The sequence below is a fragment of the Lactuca serriola genome, chromosome 9, assembly GCF_051521515.1.
Source record: "Lactuca serriola cultivar US96UC23 chromosome 9, Lser_US96UC23_V15, whole genome shotgun sequence".
NCBI lineage: Eukaryota > Viridiplantae > Streptophyta > Magnoliopsida > Asterales > Asteraceae > Lactuca > Lactuca serriola.
The window spans coordinates 212,267,114-212,290,256 of NC_136416.1; the positions used below are offsets into that span (position 1 = coordinate 212,267,114).

The following is a 23,143-nucleotide window of genomic DNA, read 5'->3' on the forward strand; positions in this document are numbered from 1 at the left end:
ATATTTATTAAAAAAGGTAGTTATTTGTCATAGACACCCTTTCTTTTTGGTTAGTGTCGCGAGTAGCCCAATTATTTACCTATCCACGTGACCAATATTAGTGTATAACATTTTAGAAATTTGTGGTTATTGCATACGTCATGTGATATTCTTGTTATCCAAACAAATAACATAGTTTCAAATTTGTGTTTTATTTTAGGAACAATGAATAAGAAAAGGGACTTTTTAAACTTGTGAATAGGTGATTATTATCCATCAACTACAAAAACATAACATATTGTCCCAAAAAAACACCATATTTTTAAAGATTTGTGGATAAGCTAGAAGTTATTTTCATAACAAAATTTGAATTGTAGGGTCAAAAAATTCATATATAAATCCAAAAAATTTCCACATAAAATCTCTAAACTCATACCCGACCCGTTTTAGTAATACCGATAAATGGACCAATCATTAAACACCGCCATTGGCCACCCACCACCACCATGTGAACGAACTCACCAAAACAAACACTCCCTCTTCTCTTTGTCGACAACCAAATTTCCTTATTCTGAACAAAAAGCTTCTGTATATGAATCTTCAACAGTATACTCCTTTTTTTCATCTCACATAATCAAATTCAAAAAAAATGCAAACAAATTTCTCAAAAACCCCTCAACTCTTTTCCTTAATCCCAAAACACCACCACCAAGCTTTCTGTAAGATCGTTTCCTGTGCCAATAATTCTTCTTCTTCTTCTTCAGAGAACAAAAATGGTTTCAAGCTTATGCGCCAGTCTTTTGGTGATATGAAATTGCGTCTAAATGACTTCGATCGCAGTGAGTAGTCCTGACCATATCATTTATTCTTCATTCAAATTGAATAATTCACTCTTTTAGTCGAAAAAAAAATCTTGTTTTCTTCGTGGGTTTTCGTTAAATTTATCTGTTATCAAGATTTCCATTGTGGGTTTTCTTGAAATTAGTTATTTTGATGAGAATAAGTCGAGGGTAATTTCAGTCGTTTTAAAGTCAGTTGATTGTGCAATCAGTTATCGTTTTTCTTTATTTATGTTGTGAAAGGTTCGATGCAAGATGCTTTAAACATTTGGGTATCAAAAACAACGAATTTTTTTAGCGAAGTGGCATCTCCACTCGTGAAGAATGTTCAAGATAAAAACCCTACAAAAATGGGAAACGCATATGAGATGGATGACATGGAGGAATTCTTCATGGCGGAGCAGACTGTTGATGGCAGAACAGCCGGCGGTGATCTTTCTTTGGCTGCCATTGTTTCTATTGAGCAGTTTAGCAGGTGAGCATAAGCTTCTAAATTTCAAAAAATAGCAACCAACTTTCATTTATATGTGTATGATAATATTCTACTTTCATTGTACTTATGAAAATCTACCCAATTATATAAATTGGTTGATTTTTCATTGTATAATTTTTTAATAGGAAATGCTTTATAAATAAACAAGAAAGTGCTTTGCTATTTCTTGCATTACACCTAACATTTTAGCATTTTCTGTTGACCTATTTAAAAAACAAAGATGTAAATTTGTAACTTATTTGCATTGAGTTGGAATTGACATCGAATTTCCATGTCATAAGAAAAAGAAAAATTATATATTTATCTATTTAGGCAAACTTTGATGTTAGTTTTCATAGAAATGTAACAAAAAGCATAAACTTTCATGAGAATGGAACAAAAATGAAACTCGAGGTACCTAAGTGTAACACATCCAAAACTTGGTTACTATTTAATGACATTGTTCATAAAAATAAACAAAAAAGTTTGTAACTTTTTGAAGTTTAAGCTATGCAGGATGAATGGATTAACTGGGAAGAAAATGCAAAGAATCTTTAAAGCGCTTGTCCCTCAATACGTGTCTAATGATGCACGTAATTTGGTTGAATATTGTTGCTTTAGATTCTTATCAAGAGATAGTTCCGAAATTCATCCTTGCCTTAAGGTTCGTGGGCCCAATTTACTTTATGATTTCTCAGTTTTTCTTTTCATAATTTGAGCTAAAAAGGGATATTGACTTTCTTTGACTTTGTTGTTACAAATTACAATAGGATCCAGCATTCCAAAGACTTGTATATATAACCATGCTTGCATGGGAGCATCCGTATGCAAATAAGAAGGATTCTTGGAGTAATATTGGAGATAAAGCTTCATTTCAGGTTCACTTTTCTGTACGTAATACTTCCCTCATTTTTCACTACTTGTCTTGTTTTAATTTTTTAATTTGAATAAACTATTGAAGAGGAAAGTAAAGCTTAAGTAACTTGTTATTTATTTTTTTTATATATTGAAGAGGAAGCTTGTAGGAGAGGAGGCTTTTGTCCGAATTGCCCCTGCTATTTCAGGCCTAGCAGATTGGGCAACAGTGCATAATCTTTTCAAGGCTCTTGCTGGTGATCAAAGAAGCATCTCATTTCATGCATTTTCCAAATATATCAATGAACTTCTCAAGTGAGCTTCTTGCTAATAGTTTCATAATTTCATTCATTACTCATGATTTTCTATTAGTTTACTGTTCACCTTTCGATACATAGAAAAACTTTTAGTTTGATTAAAGTAAGAAATAGCAACACACTTTCGCTTATATGTGTATTATAATTATAACATCCTGCTTTTGTTTCTTTCTATTACACATTGCACCTTCAATCTTTTCTCTTTGGAATAAAAAACTATCCAATTATAATATTGTACTTCAACTTTTTGATCTTATTAGCACATTATAAACAAATAATTTTCTTGATGTTTTGCAACTGATGATTGATTTTTTTTTTCTTAAGAGTGTATGAAGGAAGGAAATCATATCTTCCAAAAGGAACTCCTCATATTTCAACAGAGAGAATCTTATGCCTTGGATCTAGCAGAAAGAGACCTGTTCTTAAATGGGAAAATAACATTGCATGGCCTGGAAAACTAACACTCACTGACAAAGCACTTTACTATGAGGTACATTTTGTGTCACTTTACAAAAACTTAATCTTGTTTCTTTTTTACTTAATCTGGTAAGTTATATATATATATATATATATATATATATATATATATATATATATATATATGAGTCTTTCTTTTTGACTTAATGCAGAAAGAGCGACTTAATAAAGCCTTTCCCATTATGTCCTAACATTTTACAAAATTACCCTTGTTTAGTTTTTCCATAACATGATCTTGTAAGCTATATATGAATACGAGTTTCTTTTTTACTTAATAAAGAAAGAACGACTTCATAGAGGAAGTCAAGAAAACAAGTTTTAAATTTTTTTTCTTACAAATTTGCTCTTATTTATGTTTTCCTTTGTAGGCAATTGGATTGAAAGGCCAAGGGGATGTTATTAGAATGGATCTTACAAGACCCGGGTCACGGGTCGAAAAAACATGGGTCGGCCCATTCGGGTCGGATCTTTTTGATTCTGCCATTTCTGTTACCTCTGGTCCCGAGTGAGTAAGCTTTCAAAAACTCATCTGTTTCACATATCAAGAATCTTTATCATCAACTCACTAAAATACATTCCCAAACTTATCAGATTAAAGCCATGGGTACTTGAATTTGTTGATTTGGGAGGTGAAATGAGGCGAGATGTATGGTTTGCTTTTGTCAAAGAAGTCATTTCTTTATACCAATTCATACGAGACTTTGGACCTAAAGAAGGTGATCAATCCATACACCATGTTTATGGTGCTCAAAAGGGCAATAAACGTGCCACATCTTATGCCATTAATGGCATTGCAAGACTCCAAGCTCTTCAATTTAGTAGAAAACTCCTAGATGAGCCTACAAAACTTGTCCTCTTTTCATATTTACAAAACGCACCCTTTGGAGAAATCGTTTGTCAAACTTTAGCAGTAAATTGTTGGGGTGGACAATTGACTTCAAGATTTACAAAGATTGAGTCATCTTCAAATGAAGGAGCTTATAATAGTAGTCATGTGTTTGATATTGATGGAGGTGTTTATTTAAGGAAGTGGATGAGACATCCATCATGGAGTTCTAGTAGTTCGGTTGCTTTTTGGAAGAATAGTTTGATGAAACATGCACTTGTTTTGAGTAAAAATCTTGTGGTTGCGGATAAAATGTTGGTTGAAAAAGCATCAAAAATATTTCGGGAAAAATACACGGAAGTTGAAAAGACACAAGCTACAATTGATGCTGCCATGATTGAAGGGATTCCTAGTAATATTGACCTTTTCAAGGTTAAAATTTATGATATCTTTTAGACTTTATTTAGACCCCATTTGTTATGCAGAACAAGACATGACAAAACAGGTTGTACTGTGTTTTATGTTATTGGGACCAAGACTAAGACTGATGTCAATGGGACAAAAGTTGACATTTTTGCCCCACCCGATACAAATGAACTAAAGACAAGACTTGCTCTTCGACCTCACATCTATGCGAAAAGACGTAAATGCCCTCCTCGTCCTCATCATCAAAAACATCCCTAAAAAGCTTGTCTAGTCCCGTGGTATTGTTTATCCCATGTAACAAAAGCAACCTTAGTCAAAATATTGAAATTCATAGCATCTTTATAATATCTTTCATCATTTTCTTTTTATACTTTAGGAGCTCATACTTCCTTTAACATTCATTGCAAAAAACTTTGGAAAACTTCGACGTTGGGAAGAGCCACATTTGACCACATCTTTTCTTGCATTTTTATACGCACTCATCTTCAGGTAAAAACCTATTAAATATTGTTGCATAAAGTATTTACATACATGAAATAACTAAAGCTTTATGCTTAGCTAAGTCTTTCTATAAGTTGAAACATACTTACAAGGTATAATGCTATTTTGGGTTTCAGGAATTTGTTATCTTATGTGTTCCCAATGACATTGATAATTTTGGCATCAAGCATGTTAGTATTGAAGGGGTTGAAAGAGCAAGGGCGCCTTGGAAGAACATTTGGCATAATCACCATACGTGATCAACCACCTTCTAACACCATTGAAAAAATCATAGCTGTTAAAGAAGCCATGCGTGATGTGGAAAAATATATGCAAAATATTAACGTTTCTCTTCTAAAAATTCGCACTATTCTTCTTGCAGGCCAACCACAGGTTAGTTAATACTTATACACTTCATCAATCTTTCCTTTTATGGAAAGTGATACTTTTGTTCCATTGACATCAGTCTCAGTCTTGGTCCCAGACACAAGACACAGACACAGACACAGACACAGACACAGACACAGACACAGACACAGACACAGTACAACCTGTTCTATCCTGCATAACTACAAAATGCAGACTATAAATAGTTTTTTTTTTTTTTTTTTCAGATAACAATGGAAGTTGCCATGGTACTTTTATTGGGTTCTGTGGTTCTCCTTACTATACCTTTCAAATATGTTCTTTCCTTTCTTGTACTTGATCTTTTCACACAAGAACTTGAGTTCAGGAAAGAAATGGTTATAAAGCTCAAAAGCTTTTTAAAAGCTCGTTGGAACACAGTGCCTGCTGCCCCTGTTTCAGTGTTGCCATTTGATGACAAAGATGCCAAAAGTCAAAACAAGGAAACAAATGACTTTCCAAAATTAGAAAGAACTCGGGATAAGCAGTAAAGTCAAAATCCATTTATCGTGTTGTAACTTTTTACTCGATAATATTTGTACAGAGATTGATTTTGTTCATAGAATTTAGGTAGCATGATTATATACTGTACAGATGATCTCTTCAAGATATAATTCGGATTTGAATCACAATTGGCAAAAAAAACATGAAAAATAGCCATATGTAAGGCGTTGACTTTGACCTCGTTGACCCGTTACATACAAGTTTATTGTCATGATACGAGCATTGTTGTGTCTGATTCCTGCAATTAGTGGGGCAAAAAAAAAAGTCAACTGATAAATAGTTTTTATCGAATTTTCTTGTTTGCATATTATAATAAGTATTAATAACAATCACAAGTTCAAGTGGGGTTGTTTATACTTTATACAACGGATCCCGTATAAATCTTAGCATATCAATTAAAAAAAATGTTATAAAAACTTTATCATGAAGTTTTGTATTAGCTTAATATTAAACATGGCATCTAAATGTTTAATATGCATCGTAAATTTGTCACTTCTAGTTTAGCAAAGCTTTCATAACATAAGATATTTAGAAATTGAAATATAACTAATTAAATATCATAATTGTTATGTTCCAATAAAAATAGTGTAAGACTAAAAAGAATACGCCACTCTATTATTAGAATATTAACATATAATGTTTTTAATTAATGCATTATTTAGTGTGGCTGGAATGGAAATAAAATTTGGTGATAATGTTTTTTTTTTTTTGGTGTTATGGTAGTTAGAAAATAAGAATCGAATGCTATTCGCTAAATTTAAGTTGTGGGCCACGTGATATTTAATTTTTACACATACCTTGGTGAACAAAATGAGACGACAAAATCGGTAGTTGAACATGTTATAATGCTGGTGGGATCATCGTAAGCGTAGCTATATGCAACGGGGCAAGCCGTTTTGAAAATCTTTGAGTAATTTGTTGGGACACACGTGACTGGATTTGAGTACATTCCTTTACAACAAAACTCATCGGAATCAAAAACATTACACGCACTCCGACATGCAACTGTTTTCCCATCTAACCGGAAACTTAGCTCCGGTGGGCAATTAACCCTAAGATCCGTATCACATCCAGCAATGCTACATTCCCCTTTCCCTTCAATCGGTGTAACCGTAAGTGGCAAGTTGAATCCATCCACAAGGCTAACATCGTAAAAAGCAGTGTCACCGAGGGTAAATTCGGCAATTGACGCGGGCGGGGTGCCCGGGGTGGTGCAGGTTAGCGTTGTACCGCATGATCCGGTTTGGCACGTGCCGTTGCCGTTTTTGTCGAAATTGCATCCGGTTCTGCCCCATATACGGCCGCCCCACCCTGGTGGGGCGGCGTAGATGACGGTTTCGCCTGGTTTTAGGACGAAACCGCCACCTGGGAGGGTGGTGTTGGTGGCGGTTATACCCGGCCAGATGGTTTCGTGACAGTTGTTGATGATTGTGAGGTTCATGCAATTTGACAAGTTTGCCCTTGATAATAGGGTAAATAGGAGGATGATTTGAATGGAAGAGTGCATGATGGTTAATGACTAATGAGTGTAGTTGGTTTGGTTGTGTGTGTGTGAAAGAGTGTGTGAGTGTGTGTTTTTATATTGGAAAAAGAAATGGGAAGAAAGAGTGTTAAGGAGTGATAGAATACTTACTCATCACATTATACCTTGCTTCCACCATTTTTGTATGTTCACATCTTCCTTGTGACACCAGAGTGTTTTATGTACCATGATACAGAATCATATGTGCACTTTATTATTATTCAACAATTTATCATGTACCCTTATAATAACTTATCAAATAATATTGGGAATTTGCTAACATAATAATATCTTATTAACATCTCTAGACCATAAATTAATAAGTTAATAGTCAAACCCCCATTTTTATACATAAACTCTAAAGATCGGGTTTTTAAAATCTTTGATTTCTTTTAAAAAACAACAGTGTGTTTTGGTTATTCAATATATACATCTCGTATCATTAATTAAAAAAAATTAGACATTTCTTTTATTTACCCAAAAGGTAAAAACTATCAAAAAGATCGTAAATGACCACATACACAAATTATATTAGTATCTTTAAATGAATACCAATATAAAGGGATGAAAATTTTAAGGGAAAATGACATAAAAGCCCTTAAGTTCTCACAAAAATGTCGGTTTTACCCTTGGACGTGTTTTATGTCTAGTAAAGCCCGAAGTTTTGTTTAATTTGTTCATTTTTACCCTTGTAGCCGGTTTCCAGGTAACCTACCTGTTACCTAATGTCAGTAAAGCCCTTGAATTTTCAAAAATATTCGGATTTACCCTTAAGTTTTTTAAAAATGTTCGGATTTACCCTTACCTTGATTGTTATTTTGGTTACTATTATTATTATTATATTTTTAATTGTATAAAAATATTTTATACATACATTTTTAAATGTATAAAAATATTTTTTTTACTAATATAGATATATTTTTAAAAATATATGTACTTGTATTTAGTATTTATATACATTTGAAAACCCTAAATCTTGATAAAGTAAAAAATATCGTCAATTGTTGATTTTGCAAAAACCATATAAATATGTATAAATACATTTCTACAGGTTTACATGGGCTATCAAATGTATATATAAATATTAAATACAAGTATATATATTTTTAAAATTATATTTATATTAGTAAAAATATGTGTATACATTTAAAAATGTGTGTATAAAATATTTTTATACATGTAAAAATGTATTAATAATAATAATAATAATAATATGTATAAAAATGAATTAAAAACATATCAAATATTTTTATACATTTAAAAATGTAATAATAATAATAATAATAATAATAATAATAATAATAATAATAATAACAATCAAGGTAAGAGTAAATCCGAACATTTTTGAAAAACTTAAGGATAAATCCGAATATTTTTGAAAATTCAAGGGCTTTACTGGCATTAGGTAACCGGTAGGTTGCCTGGAAATCGGCTACAAGGGTAAAAATGAACAAATTAAACAAAACTTCGGGCTTTACTAGACATAAAACACGTCTAAGGGTAAAACCGATATTTTTGTGAAAACTTAAGGGCTTTTATGTCATTTTCCTAAATTTTAAAGCAAATGAGCTCCAACATCTAGTTTTCCACCTTTATTTCATTTAAACTTGATTATCTCATATATTTAGCTTTCTAAAACATATATCAAAACGACTTGACAGGGATAGAATCGAGTCTAGTTGATATGTAACTTTTTTTTTAATCACTTGTTACCCTTTTACTAACATTTAAACAGGAATCGATTTTATAGAGATGATTTGGTTGGTTAATGCTATGCCATTTTGAGGGAAAATAAGATTGTGATTACCATCAAAGGGTAGAATCGGTATCTATTCTTCAATAATTGGAAGATATGATGCTGATTATTAGTGAGGTCGTGCATCTTCTTCCGATTTGAGAAGATGATAGAGGGCAATTTGGGAAAATAAAAACTATCCGGAGGGAATGGAATAAAAAAACGGGGGTACCCCAAGAAATGAAAACACGGTAATTTGAAATTTTGAATGAATGGAATTGCTTCAATGATGGGTCTTTCCATTCCTTACCAAACATGCCTTTTTTCCATTACCCCTCAATACCATATTCCATTCCTTAGTGAGTGGTGTTTTTTTGTCAAAAGCAAAACATGCAACCTTCAACCTAAAGTTCATATAATCATGCTGTTCAAAGGAAGTCTCCTAACTAAATGATTCACTTCTGCGGATGGGTCTAATTGGACCAACAAGATGGTCTTGAGCATGTGATATTATTGTTGGTATTTGAGCCTGTATTCAACAATCATGAAAGCGAGGATTCAATCTGTCGTCGAGAATGGGAGCATTCTCTTTCAGCAAAATAGCAAGATAACCCAGTTTGGCAAAACGGGTAGGGTCGAAGAAGCCTGTAAATTGTTCAACGAAATGACTCATCGGAACACTGTGACATTCAACTCGATGATCTCTGTCTACGCGAAAAATAGAAGAGTTAAAGATGCATTAAACCTATTCGATAAAATGCCTCGCCGCAATGTTGTTTCTTGGAACACGATGATTGCGGGTTGTTTGCACAATGACAGAGTCGAAAAGGCACGTCAGCTGTTTGATCAAATGCCTCAAAGAGACGTTTTCACCTGGACTCTGATGATCACTTGCTATACTCGGAACGGGGAGCTTGAAAAGGCGAGAAATTTATTTAATTCAATGCCTGATAAGACGAACCCAGCTTGTTGGAATGCTATGATTTCAGGCTATGTAAATCATAGAAAACTTAAGGAAGCTAGACAACTGTTCGATGAAATGCCTGTGAAAGATTTAGTCTCTTGGAATTCAATGCTTGGAGGTTATACCCAGATTGGAGAAATGAGTATAGCTTCAAAGTTCTTCGAGCAAATCCCAGTCAAAGATGTAGTTTCCTGGAACTTAATGGTCGATGGGTTTTCTCAAATTGGTGATTTCGATTCTGCTTGGAGTTTCTTCAAGAGTACCCCGAATCCAAATATCATTTCTTGGGTCACAATCTTATCTGGGCTTGGTAGAAACGGTCAAATCATGGACGCCAGGAAACTGTTCGATGAAATGCCAGTTAAGAATACAGTCTCATGGAACGCCATGATAGCAGCTTACGTCCAAAACTCCCAAATCCATGAAGCTTTAACCCTATTCAACCAAATGCCAGAAAAAAACGCAGTCTCGTGGACCACCATGATCAATGGATACGTACGTATTGGTAACATAGACCAAGCCCGCCAACTGCTCGATCAAATGCCATACAAAAACACCGGAGCTCAAACTGCAATGATCTCAGGATTCGCCCAAAACAATAGAATCATCGAGGCCCGTGAAATCTTCAATCAAGTACACAATCGAGATACTGTTTGTTGGAACACGATGATTGTGGGTTATGTTCAAAACGGAATCATGGAGGAAGCACTCGATCTTTTCAAAAAGATGGTGAAAAAAGACGTGGTTTCTTGGAACACCATGATTGCAGGTTATGGTCAAGATAATCAAATGGATAAAGCCCTTGCGTTCTTCAACAAAACAGAACACAAGAACATAGTCACTTGGAATTCCTTAATTTCGGGTTTTACCCATAACGGGTTTTACATTGATGCATTCAAGTATTTTGGATTAATGTTACAAAATGGTTATAAACCAGATGAATCTACATATGCTTCAACTTTAAGCTCATCCGCAAATTTAGCATCTTTACAATTGGGGACACAAGTTCATCAGATTGTTTTGAAGACAGGTTATGAAGAAGACATATATGTGACAAACTCTTTGATTACTATGTACGCAAAATGTGGTCACATGTCAAGGGCAAAACGGGTATTTTGTTATACTACACGGACAGATGTCGTCTCATGGAATTCTTTAATCGATGGGTATGCTTTGAATGGATATGGGAAAGAGGCGGTGAAGGTAATGGAGGCTATGGAGGTCGCCGGAGTTATCCCAGATGAGGTCACGTTCATCGGTGTTTTATCTGCGTGTAGCCATGGTGGTTTGGTGGATGAAGGGTTTAGGGTTTTTGAATCGATGGTTAAAAAGTACTCGATTGATCCGTTGCCGGAGCATTATGGTTGTATGGTGGACTTGCTTGGAAGAGCAGGGCGGACGGAAACTGCCTTACGGATGGTGGAGGAGATGAAAATGGGTGGTAATGCGGGGGTGTGGGGTGCTTTGCTCGATGGTTGTCGTGCGGGGGGTGATTTGAAGGTGGCGGAAGTTGTGGCGGTGAAGCTGGCGGAGATTGAACCGGAGAAGGGTTCGGGTTTTGTGATGTTGTCGAATGTGAATGCGGCAGCAGGGCGGTGGGAGGTGGTGGAGAGAGTGAGGGAGAAGTTGAAAGAGAGAAGAGGATTGAAGCAACCGGGGTGTAGTTGGATTGAGGTTAGAAATCAAGTCCATGTCTTTGTGTCTGGTGAGGGGTTGAAGGGAGAAAATAGTAATTTTGGTGGTGACTTGAAGGCACTATTGGCTCATGTTAGTGACACAAATGAAACCTTTTTTTGATGCTACATAAATTAGACATAAGAAATGTGAGTATAAAGGTTGAATAACTATGGTATACGATTAATGTTAGTTATGCAAAGTCAATTAGATGTTGGAAAATTCTACAAGGATCATGAACCTTCAAGAAATATCAAGAAGATGATGGAAGGATAAAATGGTAAAAGTTGTCTAGAAACTTTCTTGTAAATATTTAGAACATAATTTTCTAGAACAGTTTCCATTTATTTGCTTGTCTACTATAAATAGATAGTTACTTGTAATTTGTTTGTATACATATCTTATTTTGAGTAGACAATGTAGTTCTCTCCTATATAAGCACTTGAAGAGTAATAGAGGGATTATAATTCTCATTTAGTTCTTGAGTTGTTCATACTTGGTTTTACTTGCTTGCTTTGCCTTGTTTGACATAAAGGCTCGAGTTAGGTTGATTTGGAATGAGTACTAAGGGTCGTATAGTGAACTTGTAGAAACAAATTCATGACAAGCATAACAAGTGGTATTACAACAGGTTTGTTTAATTAGGAGAAGATTCAAGAACTAGAGGGGTTGAGAAAAGGGGAAAAGGAGATTCAAGACAACATGAGGTGCATCCTCAACATCCCAAGATATCCACGGACTATGAGAATCGATCATAGAGGAGTTCCGTGGTGAATCCATAATGAGTTGGGTACGTGATCTATAGTGAGTAGGACACGTGAGCTACAGTGAGTGAGATTCATGGAATGTTAGTAAAGAGAGCTTGCAAAGTTAAAGAAACAAATGGAGGGAGAGCTTAAGCGCACAAATATAACAAACTAACATCACTTAATCCACCTTTCTTTCGATTGAGCGTCGGTACTTTTTGAGTCTCTCTCCGTAGGCGCGCAAAACAACAGAGCCACTGCTCTTCAAGGTGGTGAAGTGGGCAATCCCTTATTCCAGCTTTAGAGGAGCATCTTTGCATGAATCAATACCAAGTCCTCAGCCCGTATGAAGTCCTTCGATTTCGGAGATTAGAGCAGAAGAACTCCGTAACGGCGGGGAAGGCTTTCGCCTCGAATCCAAACGATTTCTTGTCTTTTTTTAAGAGATTTCTAGTTAGGACTTGATCAAGGGATCAATTTTATCCGGAACATAAAGTAAAAAGACCAGAAATAAGGTTGCCAACGTAGGTTACCCACGTAAAACATATAGCCAATAATATTGAATATGGAACATGAAAGGAACATACATGTACGTTATGATTGTTGTAAAAGTTAATTAAACTAAATGTGTAAAGGTTTGTATATGTAATTAATTAAATTGGGAGACACCGATCTTCTTAGCATGACCAAAAAGGCGTATCTGGCCCTTAGGTGTTGTAAAAGGAAAGGCGACCACTACAAGAATAAACACGATTTTTCTAGGGAAGGAATCTGTTGCAAAAAGCTGAAATTCCGTTGCAAAAGACGAATAGCGATGGAATTTGCGACGGCCAATTTTCATCCCAAAAAACCTTGTAGCGAGGGTTTGCTAGGGAAACAATCAGTATGTCGCAAATGTGACAACAGAATGAAACGTTGTAGATGGTATTCCGTTGTAGGATTCCACCACAAATTCCATGGTAGTTATTCCATAACAAATTTTGTTGTAGTTAATCCCTAGCAAAATCCGTGGTGATGAATACCTAGCAAATTTCATGGTGATGAATCCCTAGCAAATGTCGTGGTGGTGAATCCCTAACAAATTCGGTGGTGGTGAATCTCTAGTAAATTTCGTGGTGATGAATCTCTAGCAAATTCCATGGTTGTGGATCCCTAGCAAATTTCGTGGTTGTAGATCCCTAGCAAATTCCGTGGTGCTGAATCCCTAGCAAATTATGTGGTGATGACTCCCTAGCAAATTTTGTGGTGATGACTCCCTAGCAAATTTCCGTGGTGTATATTATATAACAGATTCCATAGGCACGGATGGATAATATATTATAAGAATAATATATTAATTGAGAAATCATATTATTTAATTAGTATTGATCAGAAATTAATTTGTTATTAATTTGGTAATCAAAAGAGACTGATTAAATAAGCGGGACTGATTATGTAAATCAGTAATACTTATAGTTTGGGCTCATGGACCTTATTGGTGTAAGGTGGACGAAATCTATATGTGAGTCCATAAAGATTTCATCCAAGGCTTGACAAATAGGAGTCAATATGTTGCTTAGGGCCTAAGAAAGGGAATTTCATGGTGATGAATCCCTAGCAAATGTCGTGGTGGTGAATCCCTAACAAATTCGGTGGTGGTGAATCTCTAGTAAATTTCGTGGTGATGAATCTCTAGCAAATTCCATGGTTGTGGATCCTTAGCAAATTTCGTGGTTGTAGATCCCTAGCAAATTCCGTGGTGCTGAATCCCTAGCAAATTATGTGGTGATGACTCCCTAGCAAATTTTGTGGTGATGACTCCCTAGCAAATTTCCGTGGTGTATATTATATAACAGATTCCATAGGCACGGATGGATAATATATTATAAGAATAATATATTAATTGAGAAATCATATTATTTAATTAGTATTGATCAGAAATTAATTTGTTATTAATTTGGTAATCAAAAGAGACTGATTAAATAAGCGGGGACTGATTATGTAAATCAGTAATACTTATAGTTTGGGCTCATGGACCTTATTGGTGTAAGGTGGACGAAATCTATATGTGAGTCCATAAAGATTTCATCCAAGGCTTGACAAATAGGAGTCAATATGTTGCTTGGGCCTAAGAAAGGGAATCAAGGTTTCCAAGTTGAAAACCCTAGTAATCCTCAACTATAAAAGGAACCCCAATGGCTCTTAAAATTGGTCGATGCCTTTAGAAGGAACCCTAGCCGACTTTTGAAGCCTCCTCCTCTATCTCTTGTTCTTCCTTGTTGCTAGTGGTGTTTGTGACTCCATTAGAGATGCAACACTTGGGGCACTAAACTTTCAAAGGTCAAGGAATTCTTGTTATTACAATATAACAAGTGAGGTAAAGTTTCGAACCCTAATCATATGTGATTTTCGATATATGTATGCTAGTTATAGGGTTATTGCTTTGGTATTCATAGTTGTATGTTCAAATTAGAAAAACCTAGATCCAAAGCAATTAGGGTGGCATGTACACCATAGGAATGATGTTATGCTCAAAACCCAACAGTTCTTGAGTTGACGGATCTGTTATCCTTTGAAGTTTCTTCAGGTGAGATACGTCAACAATTTCAGATCTGGACTCACAAGTTGTTTGATGTCATGCATGAAGTTTTGACTTCATTTCTTAGCATTTTGACCTAATTTGGGGTGAGACATGCATTGGACATGCATGTCCATAAAGTCATGATTTTTATGGTCCTTTGTTATGCAAAGAACCTTTTTGGAAAGTATTAAGGATTATCTTAACGGATTAAGCTCTTAAGGAAGAAATGTCTTCCTGGCCGAAAACCACGGCGTGGACAAGGATGGCTCACGATGTTGTGACGCGATGCAACGCATCTGTTTTGTCTTGATGTGCCCACGGCGTGGCGGTATATTTCTATGCGACTGTTTTTCGAATGGCTACCACGACATGGTCAGTGGTTGGCCACAACATGGTGGCTGACTGTTAACCGTTGACCGTTGATTTTTGATCAATTTGACTTTTGGTCAAAGTTGAGTAGGATTGAGTTTTTGTCTAAGGATTGGTCTCATTTTGGCATTAGGTAGCATGGGTTAGATGTTTTGTTGTTGAGCTTTTGATGAGTAGTTCAGGTGAGTCTTCTCGCTATACTATATGGGTTGTTGGACTATCCTTGTAACGTTAGCATAATAGACCATGGGAGGACCATGACTCTTGTATGAAAGACCATAGGAGGACCATAGCAACTGCATGAAATACCATGGGATGACCATGACACCCATACGGAAGACTATGGGAGGACAATAGCAACGAAGACTGTAGGGGACTGCAACAGTGAATAATTGTAAGACTGTGGGAGGACCACAACATTCACACATTTGTATGTTATGTATGGTATATAGTATTTTGGGGAACTCGATAAGCTTTGTATTTACAGTTTTATGTTTAAATGTTTTCAGGTACTTATGGTTCTAAAGGAAATGGATCGGATTGATTGCACGGCATCCCCTTGCGTTTTATTTCGCACAGTCGATTTCTGATTTCACTCTGATATCTAGAACACATTATATTCTAATTGGCTTTTGATCAAATAAATGATTGGATTTTAGTGGATGAAAAATAAAATTTTTACTTATTATTTTTGAGACGTTACACATAACTTTATTAAATAGACAATTAGACATATTTCTATAAATTGTACATTTCTAACCCATTTGAAACTCCTTGTTGATAGGTTTTTTTTATCGGCAGAAATATATTTAAACGGGCTAGCAATACATTAGAGAAAATTATATGTTACACGAAATGATAGGAGAATTACATCAATAAAACCAACCTAATCTAACAAATCTAGCTCTATACGTTATCCAATTATAAGACTAAATTTGAATCTTATCCGTCCTCCTCAGAGAATTGCACTTTGGATTTTTTATTTTTGAAAAGAAAATTGTTTCTAGCAATCTACAAAAACCACAACAACGAGTGAGATACCAATACTAACTTGTACTTTTTGATAGGTGAAAACGAATTTACTCTTACCCATGTGTCCATGGTGAGAACGAATTTACCCTTGTTGATAGGCGAAAACGAATTTACTCTTTTAACTATGTATATATCACACAGTTTTGAAGCTTTGTTTTCTTTTTCTTTGTCAATAATATAAATATCTTTTTTGGTAATTTACCATGTATAATCCTAATAAGTCAAACAAAAAAACAACTCATCAAGTTATTGTGATACCACATAAGATAATTCATACATTTTTTAAAAAATTTAGTTTTGTAACACATAAGTTGCTCTTCTACTAAAAAAAAGTAGAATTTGTTTTTAGTAAGAAATCCCAAACAATACCTATGTCAAAATCAACAAACAATAAACATATGCAAACATTAGGAATCATAAATGGACTAAAGGGGTGGTTTCTTTTCTTTCCTACGAGAAATCTCTTATTTGTTTAACAATTAACACTCACAACTTGAGTTTGAGTTTACAGAAAACTCCCAAAAGTAAAAAGCCATAAATGAGGAGATGAACACAAAATTCCATAAAATCTTTACTGGTGTAAGTAATAACAAGAAGCATATCAATCATAAATAATTCCAGTTTCTTCTTTATCAATTCTCATCATCATCATCATGTCAATGTCAAAAGAAAACCTTCATTTTTGCCAGCTGGATCATCATCATCATAAGTCAGCCAAGCCACGTCACCCTACAAAATTGATCACCAAACTCAACCACCCATCCAACTCAAGTCGTCACCTTTTTCCTCACAATTCTCTTTCTCCTGGCCTTAGGTGGTGGTGGTGCCGCCTCACCCTCACCGGAGGTTTGACTTTGACCCTGGTTGAACCCTAGAAGTCCGAGCCCTGAAGTGACTGCGTTCTTGGATAAGAACCATTTTGGTGAAGAAGTGTTGTTGGATTCAGATGGTCTGTTGTAAGCTTGTTTGAGCAAGTCGTCTGAATGGGCTAGTGGGTCCACCTCCACCCCTAGCCATGCTAGCCTTGATGTCTCTCCTAATTGTGCATTCATGATTCTGCATTTATTTTATTTTAAATTAATTAAAAAATCTTCAGAACTAATTTTGAATGATTAGAATACCTTAAGGCTGTGCTAAAAAACAATCCAACTCCAATGACATCAAACTGAGTGACCATAGCTCTATCAAATCCACTTAGAAGCTGATAACGCAAGTTTGCATAAATTCCAAGAAACGCACCATACCCTAATGCATTCGTACTCACACTTGGAATTGTCAAAGATAATCTAACAAAAAAAAAAATCAAAATCAAAATCAAATCAATCAATCACAAGTTTAAGATATTCAACTCAAAATGATTAAAAAAATGGCATTACCTTGCTTCTTTTTTGGAAGCAACAAGATTTGACAAACCACCTTGGAGTGCGCCAGCTGTCAAGCCAACCATACACAACTCTGCAGCTTTGTAAAAGAAGGAATGGAGTCTTTTTTGCATGTCAAATTCCCTCATTGGATAACTTCTTTCAAAAACATTATTTGGTAATTTCTGCAAAGTGTTTTGCAAATCAAACCGAAAAGTGTTTCCATATGAACGACATGGAGCAAGTGACCAAACAACCATCGCATTGCATGCGGTTACAGTAAGCACATTAATCAGAGCAAGATCCCATTCCTCCTTTATCCTATAAAAAACATATATAACAAATTAATTTAAAAAATCATATAATGATAATGATATTATGTGATTTTTGGTACCTTTCTTTGCGATTTTTCACCTCGTATAAAACGGAAGAACCGATTGTTGCTGCTTGTTCTAAGAGGATTCGATATAAAAATGCAGGATCTGCAATCATTCTGTTCAAAACATTTTTATTTTAGATGAAGGGAGAATGAAAAAATACTAAAACTAGAAAATAAGATTTGCATGCAATGAAAATTTTGAACTTTATGTTAAATACAAATTAAGCAAATGATCTGATGTAGTGATGTCAGATCTTTTGAGAAAAGGTTATTCATGACAATTTGCTTTTAATGTTATGTTTACAAGTATGAATATTTTAGAGAATCATAAAAATAAAGATTTACATGAGTATATGTAAAAGGCAGATAAATAAAAGGAATCTAAAAGAAAAGAGAATACACACAGGTTGTTTGTTGTTTACATTTATATAGAAGATGAAACGATATCTTATATTTGTAAACAACCCTTATAAATTGAATTCTTGATTTTAGAACTTGTAAATCGGTTTAATAAAGCAAAAACATGTACAGACTATTTGACTTTAAAACCATGATGTTAACTAATGATTTTGAACTTTCATCTTATTTTTTGGAAAAAAAGTTAAGACTTTCCAAAACCCTTTTAGTTTTATTGTCAAATAAATAGAAATCACAAATTTCGTTTAAAGTAAAAAGAATGCAAACATTAAACAAAAGATTTAAGTACCAAACAAGGCCTTAGTGCTCTTATTATACATACGGGTTTCTATTAGTATCATCAAAACTTAAAGGTCATCAAGTTTCCTCACATTACCCTGCATATTTCCATTGAACAAATTACCAGAATAACCCCTTAAATGTCCTCTAACTTCCTCCCTTTCGACAAAAGGCTTTTTAGTTATCAATTTGAATGCAAGTATGACAGAATTACAGAAGAATGTGCCTATGTTGAGACAACAGAATATGATGAAAACAAACACTGAGAAACCCCCAACTGACAGGGGCACTTCCGTAAATTTACCTGCCAATGAATCCCCTAGACAACGATTGAGGAAGCGAACGCGAGATAAACCTTGCAGTTGTTGGCCTTGCATTGATTGCTATATATCTTACCAATTGGGCTGAGCTCACCAAACCCTAATTTCACCATTACACACATTAAAGATTATGATTCAGTTAAGGTTATGTTTGGTATGATGGAATCATGGAAGGAATGGAATGGTTCATTCCATTCCATTCCATTCAACTAAACAAAACCTAATTATGAAAACCATTTACCATTTCATAAGCTTGCCGGAGTCCAGATGGCAAATCCATCATAGTCTTTGACCACTCATTCAATACAGCTTCAAGAAATTTCCGATCAAATAACTGCCAGAGTTTATATGATATTCAATCATATAAGTTAAAGCTAAAAAAAGAAGAAATCAAAAGGTATAGATTTGATTCACAACCTCTGGGAAAATAATCCGTCTCCTAAAGAGTCCACCTTCATCCCCTTCATCACCATCATCAAATTCATCAAAGTAATCATCATCATCACCATCATCATCACCGCCATCACCACCACCAAAATTAATGCTCTTTCCGATATTGCCCCCACCTCCTCCGATTGCAAGCTGAAGAAGAAACAAGGGTATCACTTTTTCGTCATACTCGATGCATATCAGAAACTGAGATTACTGTACTATTATGTATATTCCCAATTCCCAAATAGGGTTCAAATTAGCTCTGTCGATTCTAATAAACGAAACTATAATATTGGAACCACGAAGGCTTCCTAATGATCATCAAATAGAATGGGGCACAAAATTACGAAACTGAATAGAAACACAAACCTCTGGACTAGACTTGGTTTGTTTCTGAGTCATATCAAGTTTAGATTTCTCCAGAGTCACTCCACCAAACGCACCGTATTGTCCTCCCTTCATAACCGGTCCATGGGACGGCGCCGAAGAGGAAGACGGCGGGCACTCCGGTGTTGAAGACGGAGACATCCTGAAACAACGTTCAAGTCCCGCCATAGCATCTCCATCAACAATAGCCGAAGAACTCTTCACTATCAAACCCTTCCGGGTCAACGGAAGAACCCGGTAATTAGAGACCGGTAACAGAGGATTCGACGGCGCTGATGATAAGGTTTTGACGGTGGGTACGAGATGGGTATTGATTGGCATAATTTGAGCAGTCTGGAACACTGTGTGCGCCATTTTTCCTTTGAAATCTTTATCGGTTTTTGGATAGAGAGAAACAAGATGATGTTGTTTCACAGTGAGATATGATGAAAAGGGGGTTTTTTACCCTTGTTATTTTGAGTTCTCTCTCTGGGGTTTTCTAGAGAGAGAAAGAGAAGGAGGAGTTGTGAAGGGGTGCAGGGTTGTTTTGATAAGGAGAGATGATGGCTGGCCGTCGATTCATACGACAAGCTACATACCGAGTTCACTCGGTAATGGAATCGGTGAGTGACGCAACCATTGACTCAGCAAAAGATAATCACCTACCAGAACTACACACGTTTAAACAACTCCAACAAAAGTTCAATATTAAACTATCAATAAATAAGTACAATATCTTTATTTGTTGTGTATATAGCTTAAGAGTTTTTTTTTTTTTTTTTTTTTTTTTTTTTTTTTTTTTTTGTAGCGTTTTTAGGCTAAGTAGCGTCATGTCAATTTCAGCTCGGTTTGGGAACAACGGTCTTTCAAACGCTTTTGTTTTCCCACGTGGCATTCGATTGTGGATGGCTCTTCGGTTGGTTGTGGTTACGAGTTATTTTCGATCATTTAATGGTAGCCTTTGATCCTACATTTACATCGTAACCGGCGTTTTTGCATGTATAACTTACGTATCTTGAACAATTTGTTCAATAAATAATGTTTACTGCGATTATAGTAAGATTTTTAACGTATATTATTGATGTTGTGTATGTTTATAGTTTATCGGTTGTTGATTTGTATTTTATAGTTTAGATGAAAGATCATAATTAGTGTTGTGGAAGCAACACTGATATTGAAGCTATATGTGTACATGAAGGCAATAAATAATTATTCCTTGTGGAAGCAATATGTATACATGAAGGCATCAAAATTGAACATTGATATGGTTTTAATGGAGCAAGAGGTAGCTATATGACATATCTATGTTCCCTCGTTTTTGTTTCATTGGGCTAACTTTTTCACATTTGTTTGTATCATAATGTTAAGGGAAGTGTTTTTATGGTATTGATGAAAAGAGCCTCATAAGGAAATGTGATAAATTGCTCAAGCGAGGAACATAAATGTATTTCTCGATGATAATCTTGCCAATTTGAAAATGGCAAATGATAAATATAAACTAGTGTAAACAAGTTAAGAATATTTAAATTGTTTCAGTGTTTGTTGATGTAATAGCCCAAAAACCATGATCAAAATTTTCATTTTAAATAAACACAAAAGTTACAATTGTCACATTGTTCCAAAACTATTTATTAATAATAATGTCAAATCATCAGAGTAAAATGTCAAATTGCGGATAACTTGTGAGGAGTGAATGTTGCGCCATCAAGTCGAGTCCTTCCCCTTAGTACCAGAAGTACATGAAACCACAATTATAAACTGTAAGCAAAAGCTTAGTGAGTTAACAATCATATCACATACTAAAAAGTAAACATGTAAGCAAAAGCTTAGTCGAGTCCTTCCCCATGGTATTTGCTCACAATGTCGAGGTTCAGATCCTGGTCTTACATATGAGTGTCATGGGCTACCCCCATGGTCTTTCCTTGCAAAGTCGAGTGCCAAATCTCGATCTTACACTCAAGTGTCATGGGCTACCCCCATGGTCTTCCATACAAGCATCACAAAAGTCAACAACTTTCTATGTAATAAGAAATGGGCTTGGTGCCTTCGAACCATGAACCTGGTGAGAAGACTCACCTCGATCTGTTGAAAAATACTAACTGCTCGACTACCAATCCGAAAGATCCCACACTAAACATACACAAATTCCCCTAATTAGGAAATGGAAAAAAAAAGGCATAGCCATGGGCCTAGATTTCCATCCAAGCTCCTAATGGTAGGGCCCAATCACCACACCCACAATGGGATTAACCAACCTTGACCCTTAACCCCCCTTATTAGGCCCCAAGGCCTAATTTGAGTCGCTAATGGCCCACAACAAAAATATGAATCCCATCTACCCTAAATAGGCCAAAGCCCACTAACTAGCTAAAGCCTAAAAGTCCAAGACCAACCAAACTCCAAAAGCCCACTAAAGGGTGTACACTCAGCGTACGAGTCTGCAAGCCAGTACGCGCTGCGTACACTTTGGTACGCCTTGTGTACTATGTTGAATACCACCTTAAGCCATTAAGTGCTTATTCCTTACAACCCTATACCCAAATTTCCAAATCTCGACCAAAATAGGATTCTAAGACATAAAGTTGGCAACTTTATGCCTTAGTATGCCTAATGGAGCCCAACATCTACTCTTATCCAACAAGTCTCTCATTAAGGGTCTTTTTTCATGCATAGGCTCATAATTATCACCAAGGAGACATTTTTATGCATCTAACACCTCTAAGAAATAGAGATATTACACCTCAAACTCCTAGAGCTACCCAAACTCACAAGAGAGCTCATGGGACCAAGAATTAGCTCATATCTCATGTTAGACATGATGTATGAGACAAAGGAATAATAGATACCACACCTTTAGTAACATTTGCAGCTTAGAGCTCATGGAATTGGTTGTTGATGAGATGACACCCTTCATATGTTGTTAGGGGCAGTAGCCTGTTGCTAGACGTCAGCTACTGTCTATGTCACTCTATAATGAATCTTGTGCAAGTGGGAGATTGTTGGATCTATATCCCCAAGAATCATTATGGAGTGATATTGCTAATAATATATGATCCTATAGGGTCATACCTTTATCAAGTTGGCACATTTTGTATATTTATTATTAATGTGATTATTAATAAATAATATCAATTCTTGTATTTTTAATTAGGGAATAATTATTGTTTTGTGAAAATAATAATTATAAGAGAGTATTACTAGTTATTATTTCATATGATATGAATTAATAAATCATGCACAACCTTTTGGACTAGTTGGATTCTTTTGTCTTTTACCTAAAGACAAAGTTTATATCTTATAAACTTGTAGTTTATAAAAAGTAAACAATCTTTCTTTTAAAGAGGCATGGGCCGAAAGTTAGTAAAGGTTTGGGAGGTTGTTTATCAACCTTCCACCTTTTGTCTCCC

General features: G+C 35.3%; 4 protein-coding genes across 5 annotated transcripts; 2 read left to right on the top strand and 2 right to left on the bottom strand.

Moving 5' to 3' along the window:
• Nucleotides 1-448: 448 nt before the first annotated feature.
• Nucleotides 449-5,708, top strand: LOC145072389 (uncharacterized). 2 transcript variants are annotated; one of them, XM_079018802.1, is made up of 11 exons: nt 449-818; nt 1,062-1,293; nt 1,807-1,954; nt 2,061-2,180; nt 2,303-2,460; nt 2,787-2,952; nt 3,308-3,444; nt 3,531-4,197; nt 4,568-4,680; nt 4,809-5,064; nt 5,286-5,708. In XM_079018802.1, the coding sequence occupies exons 1-11, from the start codon at nt 629-631 to the stop codon at nt 5,565-5,567; spliced, it is 2,469 nt and encodes an 822-aa protein (XP_078874928.1). In that variant the 5' UTR covers nt 449-628; the 3' UTR covers nt 5,568-5,708. The 2 variants fall into 2 exon arrangements, with proteins under 2 accessions (XP_078874928.1, XP_078874929.1); XM_079018803.1 differs by having other exon boundaries at nt 2,061-2,168.
• LOC145072390 (pathogenesis-related thaumatin-like protein 3.5) lies at nt 5,558-7,142 on the bottom strand. Its single transcript, XM_079018804.1, has 2 exons — nt 6,378-7,142; nt 5,558-5,818 (listed from the first exon to the last, which is right to left on the bottom strand). The coding sequence occupies exons 1-2, from the start codon at nt 7,085-7,087 to the stop codon at nt 5,680-5,682; spliced, it is 849 nt and encodes a 282-aa protein (XP_078874930.1). The 5' UTR covers nt 7,088-7,142; the 3' UTR covers nt 5,558-5,679.
• A 1,864-nt stretch (nt 7,143-9,006) lies between these two features.
• LOC145074811 (uncharacterized) lies at nt 9,007-11,952 on the top strand. Its single transcript, XM_079021136.1, has one exon. It carries the CDS (start codon nt 9,382-9,384, stop codon nt 11,596-11,598), a length of 2,217 nt encoding a protein of 738 aa, XP_078877262.1. The 5' UTR covers nt 9,007-9,381; the 3' UTR covers nt 11,599-11,952.
• A 4,651-nt stretch (nt 11,953-16,603) lies between these two features.
• Nucleotides 16,604-20,281, bottom strand: LOC145072297 (plant/protein, putative (DUF3411)). Its single transcript, XM_079018702.1, has 8 exons — nt 19,740-20,281; nt 19,356-19,520; nt 19,180-19,272; nt 18,923-19,038; nt 17,938-18,036; nt 17,559-17,864; nt 17,304-17,468; nt 16,604-17,238 (listed from the first exon to the last, which is right to left on the bottom strand). Exons 1-8 carry the CDS (start codon nt 20,109-20,111, stop codon nt 16,950-16,952), a joined length of 1,605 nt encoding a protein of 534 aa, XP_078874828.1. The 5' UTR covers nt 20,112-20,281; the 3' UTR covers nt 16,604-16,949.
• Nucleotides 20,282-23,143: the final 2,862 nt, after the last annotated feature.

Excerpts from the sequence above, each read along its gene's own strand:
- LOC145072389 (XM_079018802.1), top strand. The coding sequence starts at position 629 with ATGCAAACAAATTTCTCAAAAACCCCTCAACTCTTTTCCTTAATCCCA. Across the intron at positions 1,294-1,806 it reads TCTATTGAGCAGTTTAGCAG|GATGAATGGATTAACTGGGA; the intron begins GTGAGCATAAGC and ends TAAGCTATGCAG. Across the intron at positions 3,445-3,530 it reads TCTGTTACCTCTGGTCCCGA|ATTAAAGCCATGGGTACTTG; the intron begins GTGAGTAAGCTT and ends CAAACTTATCAG.
- LOC145072390 (XM_079018804.1), bottom strand. The coding sequence starts at position 7,087 with ATGCACTCTTCCATTCAAATCATCCTCCTATTTACCCTATTATCAAGG. Across the intron at positions 5,819-6,377 it reads GTCTCATTTTGTTCACCAAG|GAATCAGACACAACAATGCT; the intron begins GTATGTGTAAAA and ends CACTAATTGCAG.
- LOC145074811 (XM_079021136.1), top strand. The coding sequence starts at position 9,382 with ATGAAAGCGAGGATTCAATCTGTCGTCGAGAATGGGAGCATTCTCTTT.
- LOC145072297 (XM_079018702.1), bottom strand. The coding sequence starts at position 20,111 with ATGGCGCACACAGTGTTCCAGACTGCTCAAATTATGCCAATCAATACC. Across the intron at positions 19,521-19,739 it reads AAACCAAGTCTAGTCCAGAG|CTTGCAATCGGAGGAGGTGG; the intron begins GTTTGTGTTTCT and ends TTTCTTCTTCAG. Across the intron at positions 19,273-19,355 it reads GACGGATTATTTTCCCAGAG|TTATTTGATCGGAAATTTCT; the intron begins GTTGTGAATCAA and ends AAACTCTGGCAG.